Source organism: Phyllostomus discolor, chromosome 14, assembly GCF_004126475.2.
Source record: "Phyllostomus discolor isolate MPI-MPIP mPhyDis1 chromosome 14, mPhyDis1.pri.v3, whole genome shotgun sequence".
In the NCBI taxonomy this organism is placed as follows: domain Eukaryota; kingdom Metazoa; phylum Chordata; class Mammalia; order Chiroptera; family Phyllostomidae; genus Phyllostomus; species Phyllostomus discolor.
The window spans coordinates 5880377-5898170 of NC_040916.2; the positions used below are offsets into that span (position 1 = coordinate 5880377).

The following is a 17794-nucleotide window of genomic DNA, read 5'->3' on the forward strand; positions in this document are numbered from 1 at the left end:
GAACATTTAGTACATTTTAGCTAAGTGGAGGAAATGAAGGAAATCAAATTTAGATTAGAATAGAAATTTATTTTGGTAAAGAATTATATATTTCTTATTTGCAAAAGCTGAAAATGCTCCTATAAATGACCAGCCCAGAGCTTCGACTTCCACCGGCTTGACTGAATGAACGAGAGTCCGTCACTTCTTCTTGGCAGGTTTGGGGGCCTTTTCCAGGCCTTGGACGTGTTTTCGAGGAAGCTGATACTCTTCTGCAACCCACAAAGCAGAAACCCATCAGTGGGGCATGAGCTCCCCTGTCCTACCCTCCCACGGCTCCAGTGCCGCGCAGTGCCTCTCCTTGGCCCTGACCCCATGGGCTCCCGACCCACACAGCTGCCTCCTGGCCCTCCCCCGCCCCCCTTGTGTGCTCATTCCTGTTGTCAGCTTCTGTTCAAACAACCTCCACCACGGGGTCTGCTCTGCTACTACCAGCTCAAACTCAGCTCCTACGGGAAGTCTCCTGGGATGAAGTGTTTCTTCTTATACTTCAAAACTGACGTGTGCATTTCAGTCATGTTCACACTGATAGCTGCTTGCTAGGTGTAGTTCAGGCATTTAGAACTTTCTCATGGGAACGTGTGTGTCTCTGTTCAGTCACGTTCATCTCTTTCCCTCTGTATTTTTTTCTCAGCGCCTCATACACAGCTCTTCACTTAGAAAGGCTGAATTCTATAAGTTAGCTGCTGAGTATTGCCTTAGATCACAAAATCAATTTGCTTACTGAGCATTTTCTATATGCTAGGCCCTGAGCATGAAAAAAAAAAAGGATGAAAAAGGCAAGGTCTCTGACTGAAGATGCTCAGCAGGAAGTTCAGACATTAGAAAAAATTAGCCAAGTTGCAGACACTAACCAGAAATACAAACACAATTGGAAAGTGCTACATTAGCAATTTTTTAAGTGTTAGTTTTAGGAAAGAGAAAAAAATGGGGCATGCACTGAGACAGGCTTCCCGTGACCCCAAAGCTGGCCAATGAGCCTTCAGGGTCAGGCAGACTTGGGCTGCGGGAGGAAGAGGAGGTGAGCACCCAAGTATGGATGCGTTTGTGTGTCTGGGCAACAGGCGGAGTCCAGCACGGCCCAGGCCTGGCAGGGCATGTAGGGGTTGCCAAAGAGCCTGATGGGGTTGGTTGGGCTGAGAGGGTCTTGTTTCTGAGCTTAGAGTTTATTCTGAAAGCACTGAATAGGCATAAAAAGTTTTTTAGAGGAGAGTGATAAACACATGCATTTTAGAAAGCTGGCTTGGGCAGAGGCGTGGAAGATGGGTTGAACTGAGGACCCAGGGTTGGTCAAAAGCACTTAGGCTTTGCATTCTGACCAATCAACGTCCAGAGCTCCGCTGCAGCACCCGATAGTTGATTATCTCAGTTTACTCATCTACAGTGCTGCAGCATCACTATGATTAAGAGAAATATACCTGCAAAAAGCCCAGCAAATGCTGAGTGCAGTTTGGGTGCTCAACAAATGTTTATACAAAGAAAAGGACCAGAAAGAAAGGTTCTCTAATAGGATGATGGAAGAAGCATTGAACTTGGGGTCAAAGGATCCACCTGTTCAAACATTAGCTCCACCTCTCATTGGCTTGTAAAAGCTATGTGGGATATACATTCGGGGGTGTTATGAGAACCAGAGTGAGTGAGTTGGTGGGAAGATTTTCGCCATTCAGATCAATGGCTCTGCTTCTTCAGAGGGGATGCTCACCCAGCAACAGCCGGCCGACGTGGTGGACCTGGTTTCCCTGGATTTGGACCTGCAGGCTGTCCCTGGCCCCAGGGGCAGGGGTGACCGTGGTGCTAGCCTGGCATCGCTGCTGCAGGACGGCGGCCACTGCGCATGGGTCCAGACCATAGGCCTCCAAATTCCGGACCACGGTCACCTGGGGGGACAAAAGCCGGATGGTAGGAGCAGACCAGGTGCCCTCCCGCCCAAGGGCCTTCTAGAGCCTCAGCAGCCTCATCACCCCTGTGTCCATCATCCCTACCAGCATGGTGTCTTTTCACCCAGATAACTTATTTTCGTACTTGTAAATTGATTCTTTCCAGCCCAGCTACTATATGTGTTATACAGGGTCCAGCACAAATAAGCCCTTGTTTTATTACAAAATCATGAGCCTGGAATTCTGTAAACAGAACGATATCACACTCAGGCACACCATATGACATTTTAGGTGAAATGTTCAAATAAAGCTATAAACTAATGTATTTTTGGACTAGAAGACACACTTTCCTCCCCCCCAGATTTGGGTGCACCCAAAAGAAGGGTGCGTCTTATAGTCTGAATGTAGCTTTACATTTACTTTGGGGAAATATGTTATTTATGTTATTAAATATTTTACCACATTTTTTGCTTCAAAAATTTTTTCCCTATTTTCATCTAAAACCTAGGTGCATCTTATGGTCTGAAAAATACAATATTACACCTATATTATTACACTTCCGACCACACCTAAGCAAGCCTTGCTGCTGCTGGACCCTATATATTTAGTGGGATAAATATTCTCTATCCCACATATAACATATGCCTTTTTAAAAAGTGTTTGTATAATGGAGAATTTAAAACATAAAGAACAGCGTAACAGCAGAGTGAGCTCCCATGTGCCCACCACCAGTTCCAACAGTTATCGAATCATGACCGACCTCGACTCATCTACACCCCTGACCATTCTCATGTTGCTTTAAAGCAAATCCTCCTAGACATCAGATCATTCCACCCACAGATATTTCAGGATACATCTCCAAAACAGTGACTTTTAAAAACAACTATGAAACCATCACACCTAAAGGTAAATAAATGATAGTTCTTAATACCAAGTAGCTCATCAGCAACATCTGCATTTTTCTATGTTTCATCAACTTCCCAAATGACAAGTAGGTAACTTTGAGATGAAAAAGAAAAATAACACTTTTTAAAAGTCACAGTTCTCCCCATTTCTTTAACAAGTTCTTTCTCATTCATGACTGGTGAAGCACGTTTCTATCAGGAGTGGGTCGGGGAGGGCTGCTTTCAGTAAAGGCCACAAAAGCCCCAAATAACCTACATGGGCCCAAGGGTTCCAGGCCTGGAGAGTCGCAGAACCAGTGAGACGCCGGGAGCCACATCTGTGTCCACCCCCGACAGATGCACAAAATCCCAACAAGCAGCTGTCGGATCACTGCTTGCAGACCTCCAGAAAATAACTCCCTATTTTAGAAAGCACCAATTTTAAGTTTGGATAATTCTAATTAACATAAAAGTGAGTGTTTAAATAAGCTAATATATATATATAAATTGCTGAGTACAGAGTCTAGCACATAAATCACACACTCGAGAAACAGTGGCTGTTCCTACTTATTATCACGGTTATTACTGGTCCTCACTTACGGGATGCTCACAGGCCAAACACTATGACAAGTGCTTCACCCACGTGTACTCCTTCGCCGACCCTCACAGCGCCTTACAAGGAAGGCACTGTTCCCATCTTTATACACAAGGACACTCAGGCCACAAGACATTCAGTGACTTGCTCAAAGCCAAGCAGTGAGGCAAATGCCACGTCTGAACCCACATCTCTAACCCCAAAGCCCACGCTCATCACCACGCGCTACTAGAAAGTTCTCTATTTGACCCGAGTCTGTCTTCCTGGGACTTCCACCCAGTCATCCTATTGCTGTTTTCTCAAGGCACACTGAACAGGTGCGCTCCTTTTCCCGCGGACCGCTTTCCACATATGTGAGGACAGGTTCCCTAAGACCTTGTGTGGCCAAACGAAGCACAGTCAGTTCCTTTAGCAATTCTGCACAAGCTGTTTTCACTGAGCAAGGCCCAGGAGGTAATCGAATGAAGAGGAGGTGAAAGCCTGCAACATAGCTCTAAAAAAAAATAAAATAAAATTTATATGAACCTTTGGAACCAGGTTCGGGCCAGTTTCCCGGCACAGAACCCTAGAGGGCAGTGAGCGAGGAGTCAGCCCTACCTGTTTCATACGGGGCCCAGCCCAGTCACACAAACATGGGTGTCTTATAAATCACCTCTGAGGGGTTCAGGGTCAATCTGAAAACCTCCAACCACATCAGAGAGACCAGAACTTAGCAGGAACATGAAATCACCATCTTCAAACTTTGTGTCTTTGTTTACATTACCTTTTTGTTAGAAGCTCTCTGTGCTAGGGTGATGTCCACTGGGCAGATTTTGCCTTTCTTCACAATGGGCTCTTGTCCAGGAAAGGCCACTTGATAGGCAGGCTGCAGTTTTTCCAAACACCTGGAACGGCGTCAGTGAGCTGCAGACTGATAAAGCACCAGGAGCCCTTTCCTCACACCCCACCCCAGCAGGCAGCGGCTCGCCCGAGGCTGCACAGGAGAAGCATTCAAATCACCTAGGGAGCTGCACCCAGACCAGTCACCGCAGACACTGACCAGGCAGACACATATTTTAAAGCTCCCCAGGTGTGGCCAAAGTCGAGACCCACTGCAATCTTCAGGGAAAGGAACATCAGTGCCTCAAACCCCCGGCAACCGACCACTGGCCTGGCCTTTGGAGAATTCGCCCAGGTTTCTCGATGGAGAGTGCCACCTGTCTCAAAACCCCACCTCACCTGGCCTGAGAAAGTGCCAGGTCACATTTCTGACCTGCTGCAATAATGCACCTGTTATAGAATGCCTTTCCCAAGTTTCCGCCTTTTATCTAATCAGTTTCTCTTGCTGATATATATATATATATGTGTGTGTGTGTGTGCGTGTGTGTGTATATATATATACACACATATATATATGTATACGAATTTTGACAAACTTCTTCTATCAAGGGCCAGACAGTAAATATTTTAGGCTTTAAGGGCCATGCGGTGTCTGTTGCAACCACTCAACCCTGCCTTTGTAGCACGAAAGCAGCCACAGACAGTACATAAATAAGTGGGCGCGGCTGTGTCCCAGTAACACCTTATTTACAAAACAGGTAACAGACCAGATCTGACCCACGGTGCTAAGTTTGCAAACTCCTGATATAAATTATTTTCAGCCTCGGTTCTATGGAAAAGAGTATAGGAACCTTTCCTTTGAGGACTTCAAGACAATTCCCCCTCAGCCTTCTTTTTGTTTCTAAATCTTTATGAAATTCTTATTTTTAATTAGTGTTCTTTCTCTTTCTCCCTTTCAACTTCCCCTACTTTGTGTTGGCTTGTGTAGTTCCAAAGACCCTCCGCATCAGAATCACCCTGTGTTTATGCAGACTGACACGGTAAGAATTACGGGGACAAGTCAGAGACTGAGACAGTGACGATTCCAAAGTCCAGTGTGACAGACACTCAGGGCAGGGGCTGGAACGCTGGAGAGGGGCCGCCGATGCCCACTACCTGGTCAGAAGACTGTCCCACGGAAGCTTCGAGACCATGTGCTGCTCACTCTTCTCTAAGACACAGTCACTCAGGATGGGATCCAGTTTCACGAGACTGTAGGACAAGAACAGGCTGTTAGTGAAGAAATCCTAGCCTTGCCCCTTCTGACCCAAAGGCCAGCTCGGGATTCACCTTTGATCATAACACCCTTTGTAGTCCTTCAGCAGCACTGGAACCCAAACGGTGCCCCAGTCGTGAAGCAATGCACCTGTGCGTGGAGGTACACGTGTACCTTCCTAAGACGAGGGAGAAGCAGGCAGTGGAGGGGGAAGTGGGATGGGAAAATTCAGGGACCAGGATTCGTGGTTCAGTTCTGCTACTAACCAATCACGATTAGGCCAGTACAGTGTTTTGATCATAAGGATGTCTTTTGAAAGTAAAAATAAAAATTATGGAACGCTCTTCATTGAGTAGTTTACCTTCTGTATCCAGGAACTGAGAAAAGAGAAGAGAGCTAAAAGCTATGATGACTGTGGCAAAGTCTTTAATATTTGCATTTTAGCAAACTCCTCACAATGAGCACCCACATCTGAACATCAGTAGTGGACAGACATGAGGTCACACCTGCTCCATCTACAGCCAATGATGGCAGCCCATGTGGAGCGGAACACCCCAGACGGTAACTCCAGGGGTCCACGGCCCGTGGTTTGGAAGCCCTGCTGTTGATTATTTCTACATGCCCCTCCATCCAGACATCCTCTGAGGACCGTCTGAGTCCACGAAAGATGAGTGCTAACAACGCAGACACAGTCTCCTCTCAGCCCACTCACTTCTTGTTGTCTGCGTCCACCAGGTCGTTTTTCTTGGCGTAGTTAATGACGATCATTCGGACCTCACCGCCCTCGAGAACACTCCCCTTCCTAGGTGAGAAGGGACCGGGGTTAGTTCGTGGTGGCCCAGGAGACAACCTGCAAACACCAGGACTCGCTCCCTGCTCAGCAGGGTGCTTTCCCCAGCTTCTTGACTTATTTTCTTCCCTTTTCCTGACGAGTGAGGTAGTAAGCTGGACCACGTAGACTGTAAAGAATAATTACAGGTAGAAAAAGGAGAGGCCTACTCTCTCATTCATTTAGTCCAGAGACACTTTCTGGGAAGGAGGCTTGAGCTGGATCTGGGAGGAAGGGAGGTCAGGGCAGAGGAGGTGCTGCCAGTCACAGAACACTACTCAGGTGGAGAGGAACTACAGGCCAGAGTACCAAGCGGGCAGAGAAGGGCTGCTCTCCAAAAACTCACTTGTGGCCAGACTCCTGGAAGAGCAGGGTCATGCTGGCTGGGACACAGTAGAGGGGTTTTATATCTGGAGGGTGATAGGGCTGTTCCCTGCCACCCTCCTGGACAGTCTGGGAGGTCGGGGAGGGCTCAGGTATGACGAAAGATGTGATCCTAAAACCCAGCAGAAGGAAAGAAAAAACACATTTTATGCTAGTGTCTCGGCAAGTCCCAGTTCACGGCCCAGGTGCCCCGGGGCCAGCTGAGCTACGGTGGCCAGGCCCCCTGCACTCACCTCGGGTGTTTCCAGTCCACAGCCACAATGCTCTCCACCCCTTTGCTCAGCTCCTTCACCTGTATAATCTGCTCCTGCTGCATTTGCTGCAGGAACTTAGAGAGCTAAGGGAGAGAGGGCCAGTGGTAGGGGACTTCATCACACACACTGAGCACCTAGGATGCGCCAGACACCGAGCTAGGCAGGTCCTGGGGAAGGGCGTGGGGCACTCCCTGCCCTCATCACAGAAACTGGGAGGCCCCCACCCAGAGGCTCAAGGGGTGAGAAGCTCCTAGAAACTAGGTGGTGAAGCCTTTCTGAGCTCTGATCAGACATAAAGGCTCAAGAGGAGAGAGGGAATGGGTGCCCACCTGCCTCAGCCCAGGGAGAGCTTTCTCCCTGACCCCCAGAATACCTGGAATCGAAAGGCTCAATTCCAGCCTGAGCGCTGGAGAAAGGGCTTCCCCAGTGTGCGCCCAGCTCACGTCACGTGTGCCCCCACACAACTCTGTGGGTACGTACAGAAGGTGCCGCTTACCTTTTTGTAGCTTGACTTCTTTATGTCCAGTTGCCGTCCTTCGGGGCTGATGGCAGATGGAAAGGCAAGTTAAGCTACGAAGCCGCAGTGTGGGACCTGCCTGACACTGAGAGGAGGCATTTTCCTCCAGCCTCCCCACCCTACTCGGGAGGAAGCCGCTATTCCAGAGCTCTCTGCAGGGGGACGGGGGTATCCCAGGCGGATGCAGGCTTTAGGACACTCTAGAACACAGGTGGCGAACACAAGGCCCGTGAGCTGAATCCAGCTCTCCACCTCGTTTTATCGGGCTGGGCACCTTGTTTCTACCCGGCGGCAGCACCGAGCTCCTAGCCTCTAGTTAAGGAGTCGTTACATTTACATGGCCCTAAAATTACATTCAGCCCTTTGAAGGCAACCTCGAGGCTGATGTAGTCCCTGGTGAAATGAGTTTGACACCCCTGGGCTACATCACTGCTGTCCCATAGGTCCCTCCAAAAAGGTATTCAATCCAGTAGCCACTAGCCACATGTGGCTATTAAGCACTTGAAATGTGACTAATGTGACTAAGGAACCACATTTTATATTGTATTTAATTTTAATTAATGTAAATTTAAACAGGCACACGTGGCTAGTGGCTGAGGTACTGGATGCAGCTTTAGACGCCTCTCAGACTGGACAGCCTCCTGTGGCCTCAGAAGTCCCACCTGCAGGGGGAGCTGGTTCCGGCGCTGGGGCTGCTCTTTCTCAGGAGAGCAGCACTCGCTCCTGCTCCCCACCACTTACGTCTTCCCTGAACGTGAGCAGCACAGCAGCGGCGGGTCCCCCAGTGCGTCCTCCAGCCACCACCCAGGTGAAGAAGGGCTATCTAGAGCATGTCCCAGGGTCCCTGAGCTCCGTGCCACCCAACGAGGTCGGACAGATGACCAAGTGCCTGCCACACACACCAGACCTCACATTTGTCTAGGGTGCCTCACAAAAGCTCACATGTAAGTAGGGGGGAAATTACAGTAAAACCACTTTTTACAAAACAACAAAAAAAAGTTTAGTCTCAGGTAAAAATCAATAAGCAAACCTCCTGACATGATATTTATTAAGTGCTTGCTAAATGCCAGGCTACTTAATCTTGACAGCAATCTGGCAGGTGCTCGAAGCGAGGGCTGGGAGAAGCCCAGCGGCGAGCACGCCCGCTCCAGGGCCCCGGGGAGCTGGCGTCTGGACCCAGAGGCTCCATCTTCCAAGCTCAGTCCTGTCCACAGGGGCTGTTCCCTCTCCTGGCGGCTTGTGTTCGAAGGAGGGATGAGGGTTCACACCGATTCTCCCTGCTGACACAACCTCCCGTGGCCCACCTACTTTTCAGAAGAGTGAGGGGTTGCAAGTTCCAGAAGCAGCCTCCTGGCAGAGGCTGCTCCGGACTCCTGGACAGGACGTGTGGCCCGATTCATGACAGGCGACCCAGAAGCAACACAGCAGAGGCAGTGCTCTGAGAGTCTGGGGAGCTTTAACCTTTATTTCCTTCACATCCTTTCACTGGCTATGTTTTTAAAACGCAGGACCTACTTTGCTGGGCACATCAACCCTCTACTCCACTCCTTCCACAGCGTATCCCTCAACCAGTGCCCCCACCAGCCCTGTCCTGTCCCACCGCAGAGGAGCAGGATGGAGACCCTTGAGGCTGGGCCCACACCATGCCTTCCGTACCAGCAGGAGAACACGTGGCTGCCGAGGAAAGTGCTGGTAAGTAAAGGGAGGTCAGCTTTTGTGACTCGGCATTTCAAAGCATGCAAGAAGCATCGCTGTAACAGCTCATCCATTTGCTCTGCAGGAAAAGACGAGAACCACACCCTTCCTGGGGGCATAGGATGCCCGGTGCTCCCTGCCCAGCTCCACACCCCCACCCTTTTCCCATGAGGGAACCCGTTCCCAGGTCCCAAAGGTCCCAGACCCTCTGGAGCACAGAGCCTTTAAAGAAGGTTGACCCCAGAGAAGGGGACAAGCACAAAGTCCCACCCAGCCAGGGGCCAATGGTTCTCTGACAGAAGGAAACTTCACGGGCTCTGCAGCTGGAAACAGTCCTAAGTCCAGGGCAGACGGACACCCAGGGAAACGTGACTGATGCGGGGAGGACCCCCGGGTGAGATGTCAAAAGGCTGCTGCACCACCCTCACCACAAATAAGGATGTGCCTGCCCTCTGCCAGAGCTTTGGTGTCGCTCTAGCCGGAAGGACAGTGTAGTGCTTCAGCCTCCTACAGGCTACAGGCTGAAGGCTGAGGAGGTGGCCCTCCCACTCCCAGCGCTGTACCTTGAAGGGTCTTGCTGTCTGTGGGGTCAGGGTTCAGGCCTCCAATGCTCGGGTCTTCTGAGGCTCCTGGCAGGGTTTTCTTCCCACACGTCTGCTGATTCTCCCCACTCTCCTCTCCCCCTCCCTCCAGAGCCAGGTGCCTCATATCTTCCTGCAGGGCGGGGTCTTCCGGGACAGACCCCTTCTCTTCACCGAGATCTGGGTGATCCAGGGCCAGTGGGGCAATGAAAGGTGGAGGGGACTTGTCTCCAGAGCGCCTGGAAAAATCTCATGTCAGAAACACCACGTAGCAACCACAGCACTTTCCAACCTGGGTCAAGGGGTCAGCCAGGAGTTCAAAGAGTAAGAGCCATGGAGGCAGGAGAGGGCAGAAAACCTGGGCTCGCATCTCAGCTCTATTTCCAGTTCTGGGCCCAGAAAATTCGCATGCCTGAGTTTCCTCATCTCTGAAATGGGGAGTAACTCTTAACCCTTCCCTATCTCAAAGGATGACAGCATTATTAATAGACATCTGGGGACAGAGCAAGACTAAAGAAAAAAAAGTACTTAAAGAGAAACTGCCAAAAGTATTCCATTGCTATGAGTTAAAAATAAAAATATTTTGCATAACAAAATTAAGACCGCGAATGCATCTGTCAGACCAGTTTGGGGAAATACGAACACCCAAGGCTCACAGGCTGTAACAAACTGCAAACGACCTGGACCGCTCAGGGACGGCAAAGCCCTTTGCTCTGTGTCAAGTCAGAATGCAATCTTACTTGCCCTGCGGGGTTACAGCGGTTTTACAGCACTATGCCTCAGGGAGAGGCAGAAGAGCAGTGCCACGGAGCAGAGCATGGGGAGGGGTAAGAGGACAAAGCCTGGTCTTGTCCAAGGTTATGTACATCAAACCAAGTTTTACCTAATAGCTGCAGCAAGGCTTATTAGCATGGTAACTAGTGAGGCCAGGGTGTATGTTTAAGCTATTCTGATCGGGTCAATAACATAAATATTTTTAAAAGGTGGGGGGAGTGGGGCTGAGGCAGCAGCTGATAACACCACGTAGACAGCATGCCCTTGACTGCCGTGGCTCAGATGGCTAGAAATCAAGGTGCCGGGAGGACAACAGTAAGCAGCTCTTGACTGTCTGCTGGCCACAGGCTGATGACTTGTGCCCCAGCAACGCAGGGCTTGCCCAGTACTTGCAAAATGAGTACCTCCAAAGGGGGCTGAAAACGTCAGGATGAGTCTCTGCACCGGCAGGCCACAACACTTGGCCAAAAGACCAGGTATACTGCTTTCTAGAGAAAGTACTATTTACTGTTTTGGTAAAACAACAAGCAAATAACCAGAGAGCAAACTGGTGTGTGGCTCCAGAAAGCAACTGTCGCAGGAGAAAGTGTGGCTTCCTCCCAGAGAGGAGATCTGGGACACAAGATCTGAACAATGTGACGCAGTCACTGCCCTGTGCCCGAGGGTCTTCTCTGCTTAGACTGGGATTCAGGAGAAGACTTTCTGAGCACTCGTCAGGGGGCCAAAGACGCCTAAGTGCACATGGCAGATAAGGCCCCACTGACTGCAGCTGTGAATGCAAATACTATCCCTGTATTGACAGGCAGAGTCACAATCCTAAAGCCTTCTTCCAGGCCTAGCATTCTGCAACCCACCTAGAAAATAATCCAAGTCCTCTGTAATTTCTTCTGTGAGCAGGCAAAAAAAGAAAAACAGAAAACAAAAAAGAACCCTGCTCCTACTTCTTCACATTTAACAAGGAAATTATTGTCTGGGGTCAGCAACTTGCCTCAGGACACAGCAGGGACCAACATCCTCACTCCCGCATGCTGGCCCCATGCCCTTCCCACCCGAGCAGCTCCCTGTGAAGCAGCAATAACACTGAACCCACCACAAGTGGTCCTGGTACGTGTGCAGCATGGTGAAGCCCCTTCCCTTCAGGCCCGAGGCCAGCATCTCCGGTGTGGACATGGCGGCAACTCCGACGGCAACGGGGGCTCTGAGGAGGAGGAGGAGGCCAGAGACACAGTCGGGGAGAGTCTTCCAGGACGGCACCTGTCAGGACCCCTCTCCACACATGTACTGGGAACGCCACAGTTGCCAATTTGAAGCGTCCACTAGATTCACAAAACTAAACTCAGTCCAGTCTCAATTCCCCTCAGATCACCTAGAGATATGACTGTCAAGAATCCCTTGACCAACTATTCCCTCTCTTATAAGTAACTCCTCTTCTGACGATGTCACTTTGTGTTTTATCCCTATTATGAATAAACCCAGGCAGGACATGATAACCCATGACAGGATATCTTTCATTTCAAAAATATAAGTGACTTCCTCTACCTTCGAGAAGGCACAGCCACCTGACACCGAAGTTCAGAAGGGAGGCCTTTCACGTGCCCTGAGTTAGGCCGAGGGACGTCACAGGGAAGGGAAAGGAGAGCAACAGTGGCGCCAACTGTCCCTTCGGAGTTGGCTCTTTGCAACAGGACTTGCTCTGTGTAACTATCTAAGAACAGGGTGTGTCGAGAATGTCAAAAACAACCAGTTACAGGAAAGACAAAAACTTCCAAAACCCAAACGGGAAATCTCTGTCATCCCAGGGAGTAACCCTGGGATGACACACTCACTGCCTGTGTGCACACCCACTGCCTGTGTGCACACCCACTGCCTGCATACATCGGTGACAGCTGGGTAATGGTGGGGGAAGGTCACCGAGGCCCCAGGGAGAAGATTCAAGAAGAAGGTGTTCCCAACACCTAAACTTAAAAACATGTTTGCCAACTTGGTAGCTGTACCTCCTGTGCCATAGGTCAATTACTGTCACAGAAACTTTGAATCTGGTTTCTTTCCCAGCTCCTAAGAGAGGGGCATCATTTTCTTCCATCCTTGGGTCAATGACTTGAAACTTCAGTCTCAAACATAGCTTGTAGTTTCAACAAATTTCTTTGTACCCTTATCCTCCGCCACAAACCACCCCCTTGCTTCATCCCCATATGAATTCTAAAGGTCAACTGAGCAGGCTAAATACACATTTATGAGTTTTCTCCTATCTTCAACAGAATACTAGAGGGAAAAACAATGATATCACCATTCTTTTCAACCGCATTTTTGCTACAGGTAAACAAAGAAGGAAACATTTCTAGGTGCTTGGTTCCAAAGGTTCAAGGTAAATTGGAGAGTATCAATAGCAAAAATAAGATCTTTCAACACTGACCAACCCCCCCCCCTTGCCTATGATCACTCTCTCTCTTTCTCAAAGAAGCAATGAGTAAAATGATGAGATGTCATTTTTCACACAGGACGACACAAATGAAAAGGACCCAGCACACCCAGTATTGGTGAGAATGCAGGGAAATCACATCCCACAGGTGGGAGTGAAAACTAATACAGCTTTTTCATAGGGCAACAGTATTTATTTTAAAAAATACATTGGCGCTGCTATTCCTAGAGGCATCAGTAAGATGATGCTTTGACAGAGACAAATTAGGGACACCGGAATGTCCACTAGGAGAGGACCTCTTCCATCGCCACAGAACAGGTAAAAAGATTCAGTATATCTGAGCTTGCTGACATGGAAAGTGCCCACACTATCTTAAGCAAAAAACAATATAAAGTATAATTCTGTTTTGTTTGTATACTTAAGCCCTATGTCATACATTTTACATACACTGAAGAAAGTTGGTAAAGGTATGAATCAAAATGATGATGGTTACTTCTAGGAGAAAAGGATTGTGAGATAAGAAGGGTTTAATTTTTCAGAATTGTTCATATTATTACTTCCTACATTATCAATATTTTTATTTTTTTAAAAGATTTTATTTACTTATTTTTAGAGAGGGGGAAGGGAAGAAGAAACGGAGAGAAACATCATGTGATCGCCTCTCGCAAGCCCCCTACTGGGGGGGGACCTAGCCCACAACCCAGGAGTGTTCCCTGACTGGGAATTGAACCAGCGACCCCTTGGTTTGCAGGCCTGCACTCAATTCACTGAACCACACCAGCCAGGGCTATTATTCATATTTTTAAAAAGCAGTGTGGTGATGGCTGCAGAACACTGTAAGTATACTAAAGAGCGGTGAATAGTACATTTGAAACAGGTTAATTTTATAGTATGTAAAGTATATCTCGATAAAGCTATTGAAATAACTAAAAGATGAAGATGATGATGTGGATGATGGGGGAAAAGTATCAAGCTCATGAAAGACAAGGAACGACCAAGAAAATGTCACAGACAGGAGACCAAGAAGACATGACAACTAAATGCATTGTGGTATTCTGGAATGAATCTCTGAAGAGGAAAAAAAAAAGACATTAGTGGAACAACTGGAATAAAGTTTGCAACTGTGTTAATGGTATTGTACCAGTGTTAATTCCCTAGTTTTGATAACTATGGTTATACAAAATGTTATCATTACAGCAAGCTGGGTATATAGGAACTCTGTACTATCTTTGCAACTCTTCTGTAAATCAAAAAGAAGAAGGAGAAGAAAGAAGGAAGAAGGAAGAAGGAGAAGAAGAGGAGGAGCAGCAAATATACTTGGTCCAGATGTGTGGACAACCCACACATCTATTTCACTGAGACGTTCTTCTTCTTCCAGAAGAATCCTTTTTTTTTACTCTTAATCCTTTACCCATATGATTTAGGAAGCTGTCATTCCTTAACCCCTCCCCAGTTTTACTTAAGGCACAGCTGGCCGGCACAGTACCTGTTTCCCATCAAGACAATGGCACAGAGGTCACCCTTCTGTACCTGAGGCAGACCAGCAGGGGGCACCACTAGTCCTGGCAGCATCAAATCTGCAGCAATAAAAAAAAGCATTGACATTTATGTTCTGCCTCCATCTAATTCCACGTTTTACTTCATTATTTATTTACTCAATAAACATTAATGTAATTATAAACTACATTATTTATAATGAAAATTTAAAATGGCAACTTGAGTAGCAGATCTTTTCCCACTGTGGCAGGGGGCAGGGGGGAGGGTGGGGTGCTAGTGGTCATATCGAACACCAAGCTGGGGGTCCAACTGCACAATCTCTTATCCTGGTTTCCTAAGTTCAGCTTGTTGATTTACAGTATAGCCCTCGGCAGTTCCGAGGTACTTTCACATCGCTTATCTTACTTAAGCCTTACAAACGGTCAGAGAGGTCCAGAGGGCTCATGGGAGCAGCCAAGTGGGAGACATAACACACAGGGGGGATAAATTCCATTTTTCAAACATATGAATTCAGGGAACAAGTACATTTCTTAAAGTAGCCGGCCCTTCCTAAGTAGGTTTTAAGCAGTAGCCAGAATACAGGAAAATCCTCTTACCTGCTCCCCCCACCAGTTTTTCGAGCACCAGAGGCCATGTTGTAAACGTTGGCAGAAGAGCAGGATAAGACCACAGGGCGTACACTGTCCAAAAAGAGACCCAGGAAACATTAAAGGACAAAAAGTCAATCCCCTGGGGCAGTGGCAAAGCCAGAAACTAAGGTTGATTTCATTAGGATGCAGAAAAGAAACTCAACTCAAAGCCAGTGAGAAGGCTGGGAGGGGAGAGCCACAGAGAATTCATTCTTAAAGAAGACAGACTTAGGAAACTGGATGTCACTTGGGTCTGGAGGCACCTGTTGTTCCACCGGGACTGCTGCAGCAGATGGCCACAGGGGATAAAAGCGGGAACACAGACCCACTGAGGATTCCCTTCATCACCTCGGAAGTGAGTAACCTAAGAACAGGGTACCACCCTATAAGAAATTCTGAAACTTTCCCATGTTTATTATTTTTATTCTGTTTCTATAGTATTGACAATAATACTCTAGATCAGAAAGGCCTATGTTTGTACAGCAGCAAAGGGAGGTCAAGGGGAGTGGCCTAAGGATTGCACTGCACTGCACTTTTCCAGTCAAACTTGGAAAAAGAAAGCTCCAAGTGACAAAGCAGGAGTCTGCAGCTATGGGAAACAGAAAAAAAACACTGGGTCTCTGAGACCTGTGACAAAGAGAGAAAGCAAAGAATCCTGAGCACCAGGCAGAGCCTAAGACCCCCTGAGTGGTATCTTGACTGAAGTACATCCCTAAGCCAGTGCAGTATGTAGTTTAATTAATTCAGCTTCTTTCCTATAACAGTATCTCTTTGGTACATTAAGAAAATCCTGCTAGTGATAGTTTTCAGAAATATTCATACCCTGAAATTCTACTGTTTTCAAGACCTCTGTTGATCAACCTACTATAAACTATTATTCCTTCATCTCAGACTTTCCCTTGGCAAGCACCCTTTTTCTGCATCAGCTCCTTTTTTCCTCGCTCCTATAGTAGTTTCTGCTCTTGAAAGACTCAATTCTAGGGATACTAGGTCCAAAAACATTGTTAGGGATGGTATGGGGAGATTTTCAACTTGTTTGCATTAAGGAAGAGAGGATACTGGAAGAAATAAGGAGAAACAGATATTAGGCAAGGACTACAGTAACGGCCATCTCCATCCTACTGCCATACCTGTCGGATATAGATTTTTCTCCAGTTCAAATAGGATGGGATTACCACCACTCACGTACACAGTCACTGCATCCCCTCTGTGAGCATACAACTTCACAACGTTGAGCTCTTCCTTTCCAGGTACTAACTGAGAGACCCCATCGGTTCCAAGAGTGGGGAAGGCAGCCGCCACATCAGCCCGAAGCTTTCTCCTGCACAAATCACACCAATATCTGGTATGAATGCTGTCTGCATGGATTTGAATAAATATTGAGGAAACACTATAAAATCATGGGGGCCAAGGAAAGACTGTCTGATTTAGAATGCCCTATTCTAGCACACCCTTCTGAAAAATCCTGTTCTGTTTCTCATCCAATGTCTTATCTATTTTCACTTTCTGTGTTCCTGGGCAAGTCTTTCCATTTTACAGAGAAAGAGCAAAACTGAGACCCAGTGAGCATCCCAAGTTAGCCTGACACTGGACACTCAGCTCTACCTTCCTGACTCTGTGCCTAACCATAGACCCAGTCCTTTCTCATATATGCTTGGCAAATCTGGCGGCTTATGATTAAACAACTATACCAGAGCCCAAAGAGTAACTACGGAACACTGGTTCCAAAATTGGAAACGTGACATTTGCATTTGCAGCACTGTCTGAACAGATATAGTTCTTACCACATGTGCCTTATCCTCTTCCACCTCAGTCTCCATCTGTCTCTCCTGCCAGAAGTAATCACTGGCACTTTTTCTTGTATGCTTGTAGTTCCCTGTGCCCTATCTGATCTTTCCCAAGGGACTCGAAGCTCTTTGGAGGCCAGGGACTCGTATTCCTGCATTTTTGCATTCTCCACGCCTTAAATAGACTGCATTGTACGTTTTCTTTTAAACTCACTGGGATATCCAAAACACACCCTGGGAGATACGTCAGGCCTCCCCTTCATTTTCACCTCCAAAGTGTGTCTAACCCACCCTTGCCCTGGGGTCCCTTCCCCGAGTACACCCCTCGGCCTCCACCCCAGGACGGCTGACCCAGCCCAAAGAGGGCTGTGGACTGACCGGCTTGAAGAAATAGCTGGGTGCCCTTGTGGGCGGAGCAGGCCCTTTCTCCTCCCTCACCTGTCCGACCCCTTGATGGCCGTGTTGGACTTGACCCGAAAAGCCTTGGCAAACATGTCTGCTGGAATGGCCTGAGGAAGAAAAGCAGAGCACAGAAGCCAGGGGCTGTCAGGAAAACGAGAACGCGCCGCCTCGCCAACCCAGAGCCCTGGGGGCAGCCATGCTGGGGCCCGGCTGGAAAAAGAGCCCGGCTGGAAACCTGCGCCGCGTAGCAACACGAATGTTGCCGCTGCGGCGACCGCGGCTGCCCCTAGTGGCAGGGCTGGGAACAGAGGCAGAGCCGGGAGAAGCCGGAGGAAGGCTGGGGCGGACTCCTGAATGCCCCTCCCCCGATGCAGCCCCCACCGCCCGGTTCTGCGCAGGCGCGAGCGGCTGGAGCCTCCGCGTGGGTAGAGACCTGCCCCAGCCAGCAGCGACTGCATTTATCTCCCATTCATCAGCGTGGAGGCGTGCTGAGTCCTGCCAGTTAGCGTTCCGTTCAGTTTAGTTCAGTTCGGCAAAATTGATTGAACTCTTGTTTT

General features: G+C 48.4%; 1 protein-coding gene across 3 annotated transcripts; it reads right to left on the reverse strand.

The window, feature by feature from the left end:
- Nucleotides 1–48: 48 nt before the first annotated feature.
- On the reverse strand, nucleotides 49–17509 carry EIF2D (eukaryotic translation initiation factor 2D). Of its 3 annotated transcripts, XM_028530805.2 has the most exons (15): nucleotides 17274–17508; nucleotides 16179–16369; nucleotides 15016–15099; nucleotides 14409–14499; nucleotides 11594–11701; nucleotides 9712–9968; nucleotides 9110–9227; nucleotides 7433–7478; nucleotides 6916–7019; nucleotides 6645–6794; nucleotides 6182–6271; nucleotides 5370–5465; nucleotides 4159–4279; nucleotides 1742–1916; nucleotides 49–251 (listed from the first exon to the last, which is right to left on the reverse strand). In XM_028530805.2, exons 1-15 carry the CDS (start codon nucleotides 17327–17329, stop codon nucleotides 181–183), a joined length of 1758 nt encoding a protein of 585 aa, XP_028386606.1. In that variant the 5' UTR covers nucleotides 17330–17508; the 3' UTR covers nucleotides 49–180. The 3 variants fall into 3 exon arrangements, with proteins under 3 accessions (XP_028386606.1, XP_035871849.1, XP_035871850.1); XM_036015956.1 differs by lacking the exon at nucleotides 5370–5465 and having other exon boundaries at nucleotides 17274–17509; XM_036015957.1 differs by lacking the exon at nucleotides 17274–17508 and having other exon boundaries at nucleotides 16238–16406.
- Between the last annotated feature and the right edge of the window lie 285 nt (nucleotides 17510–17794).

Bases quoted from the DNA above. Each gene is read 5' to 3' on its own strand.
- EIF2D (XM_028530805.2), bottom strand. From the start codon at position 17,329: ATGTTTGCCAAGGCTTTTCGGGTCAAGTCCAACACGGCCATCAAGGGG. The intron at 15,100-16,178 runs GTATGGCAGTAG...CTTTTTGGACAG, and splicing joins GAAAAATCTATATCCGACAG to TGTACGCCCTGTGGTCTTAT. The intron at 1,917-4,158 runs GTAATGTAAACA...TTGTCCCCCCAG, and splicing joins AGAGAGCTTCTAACAAAAAG to GTGACCGTGGTCCGGAATTT.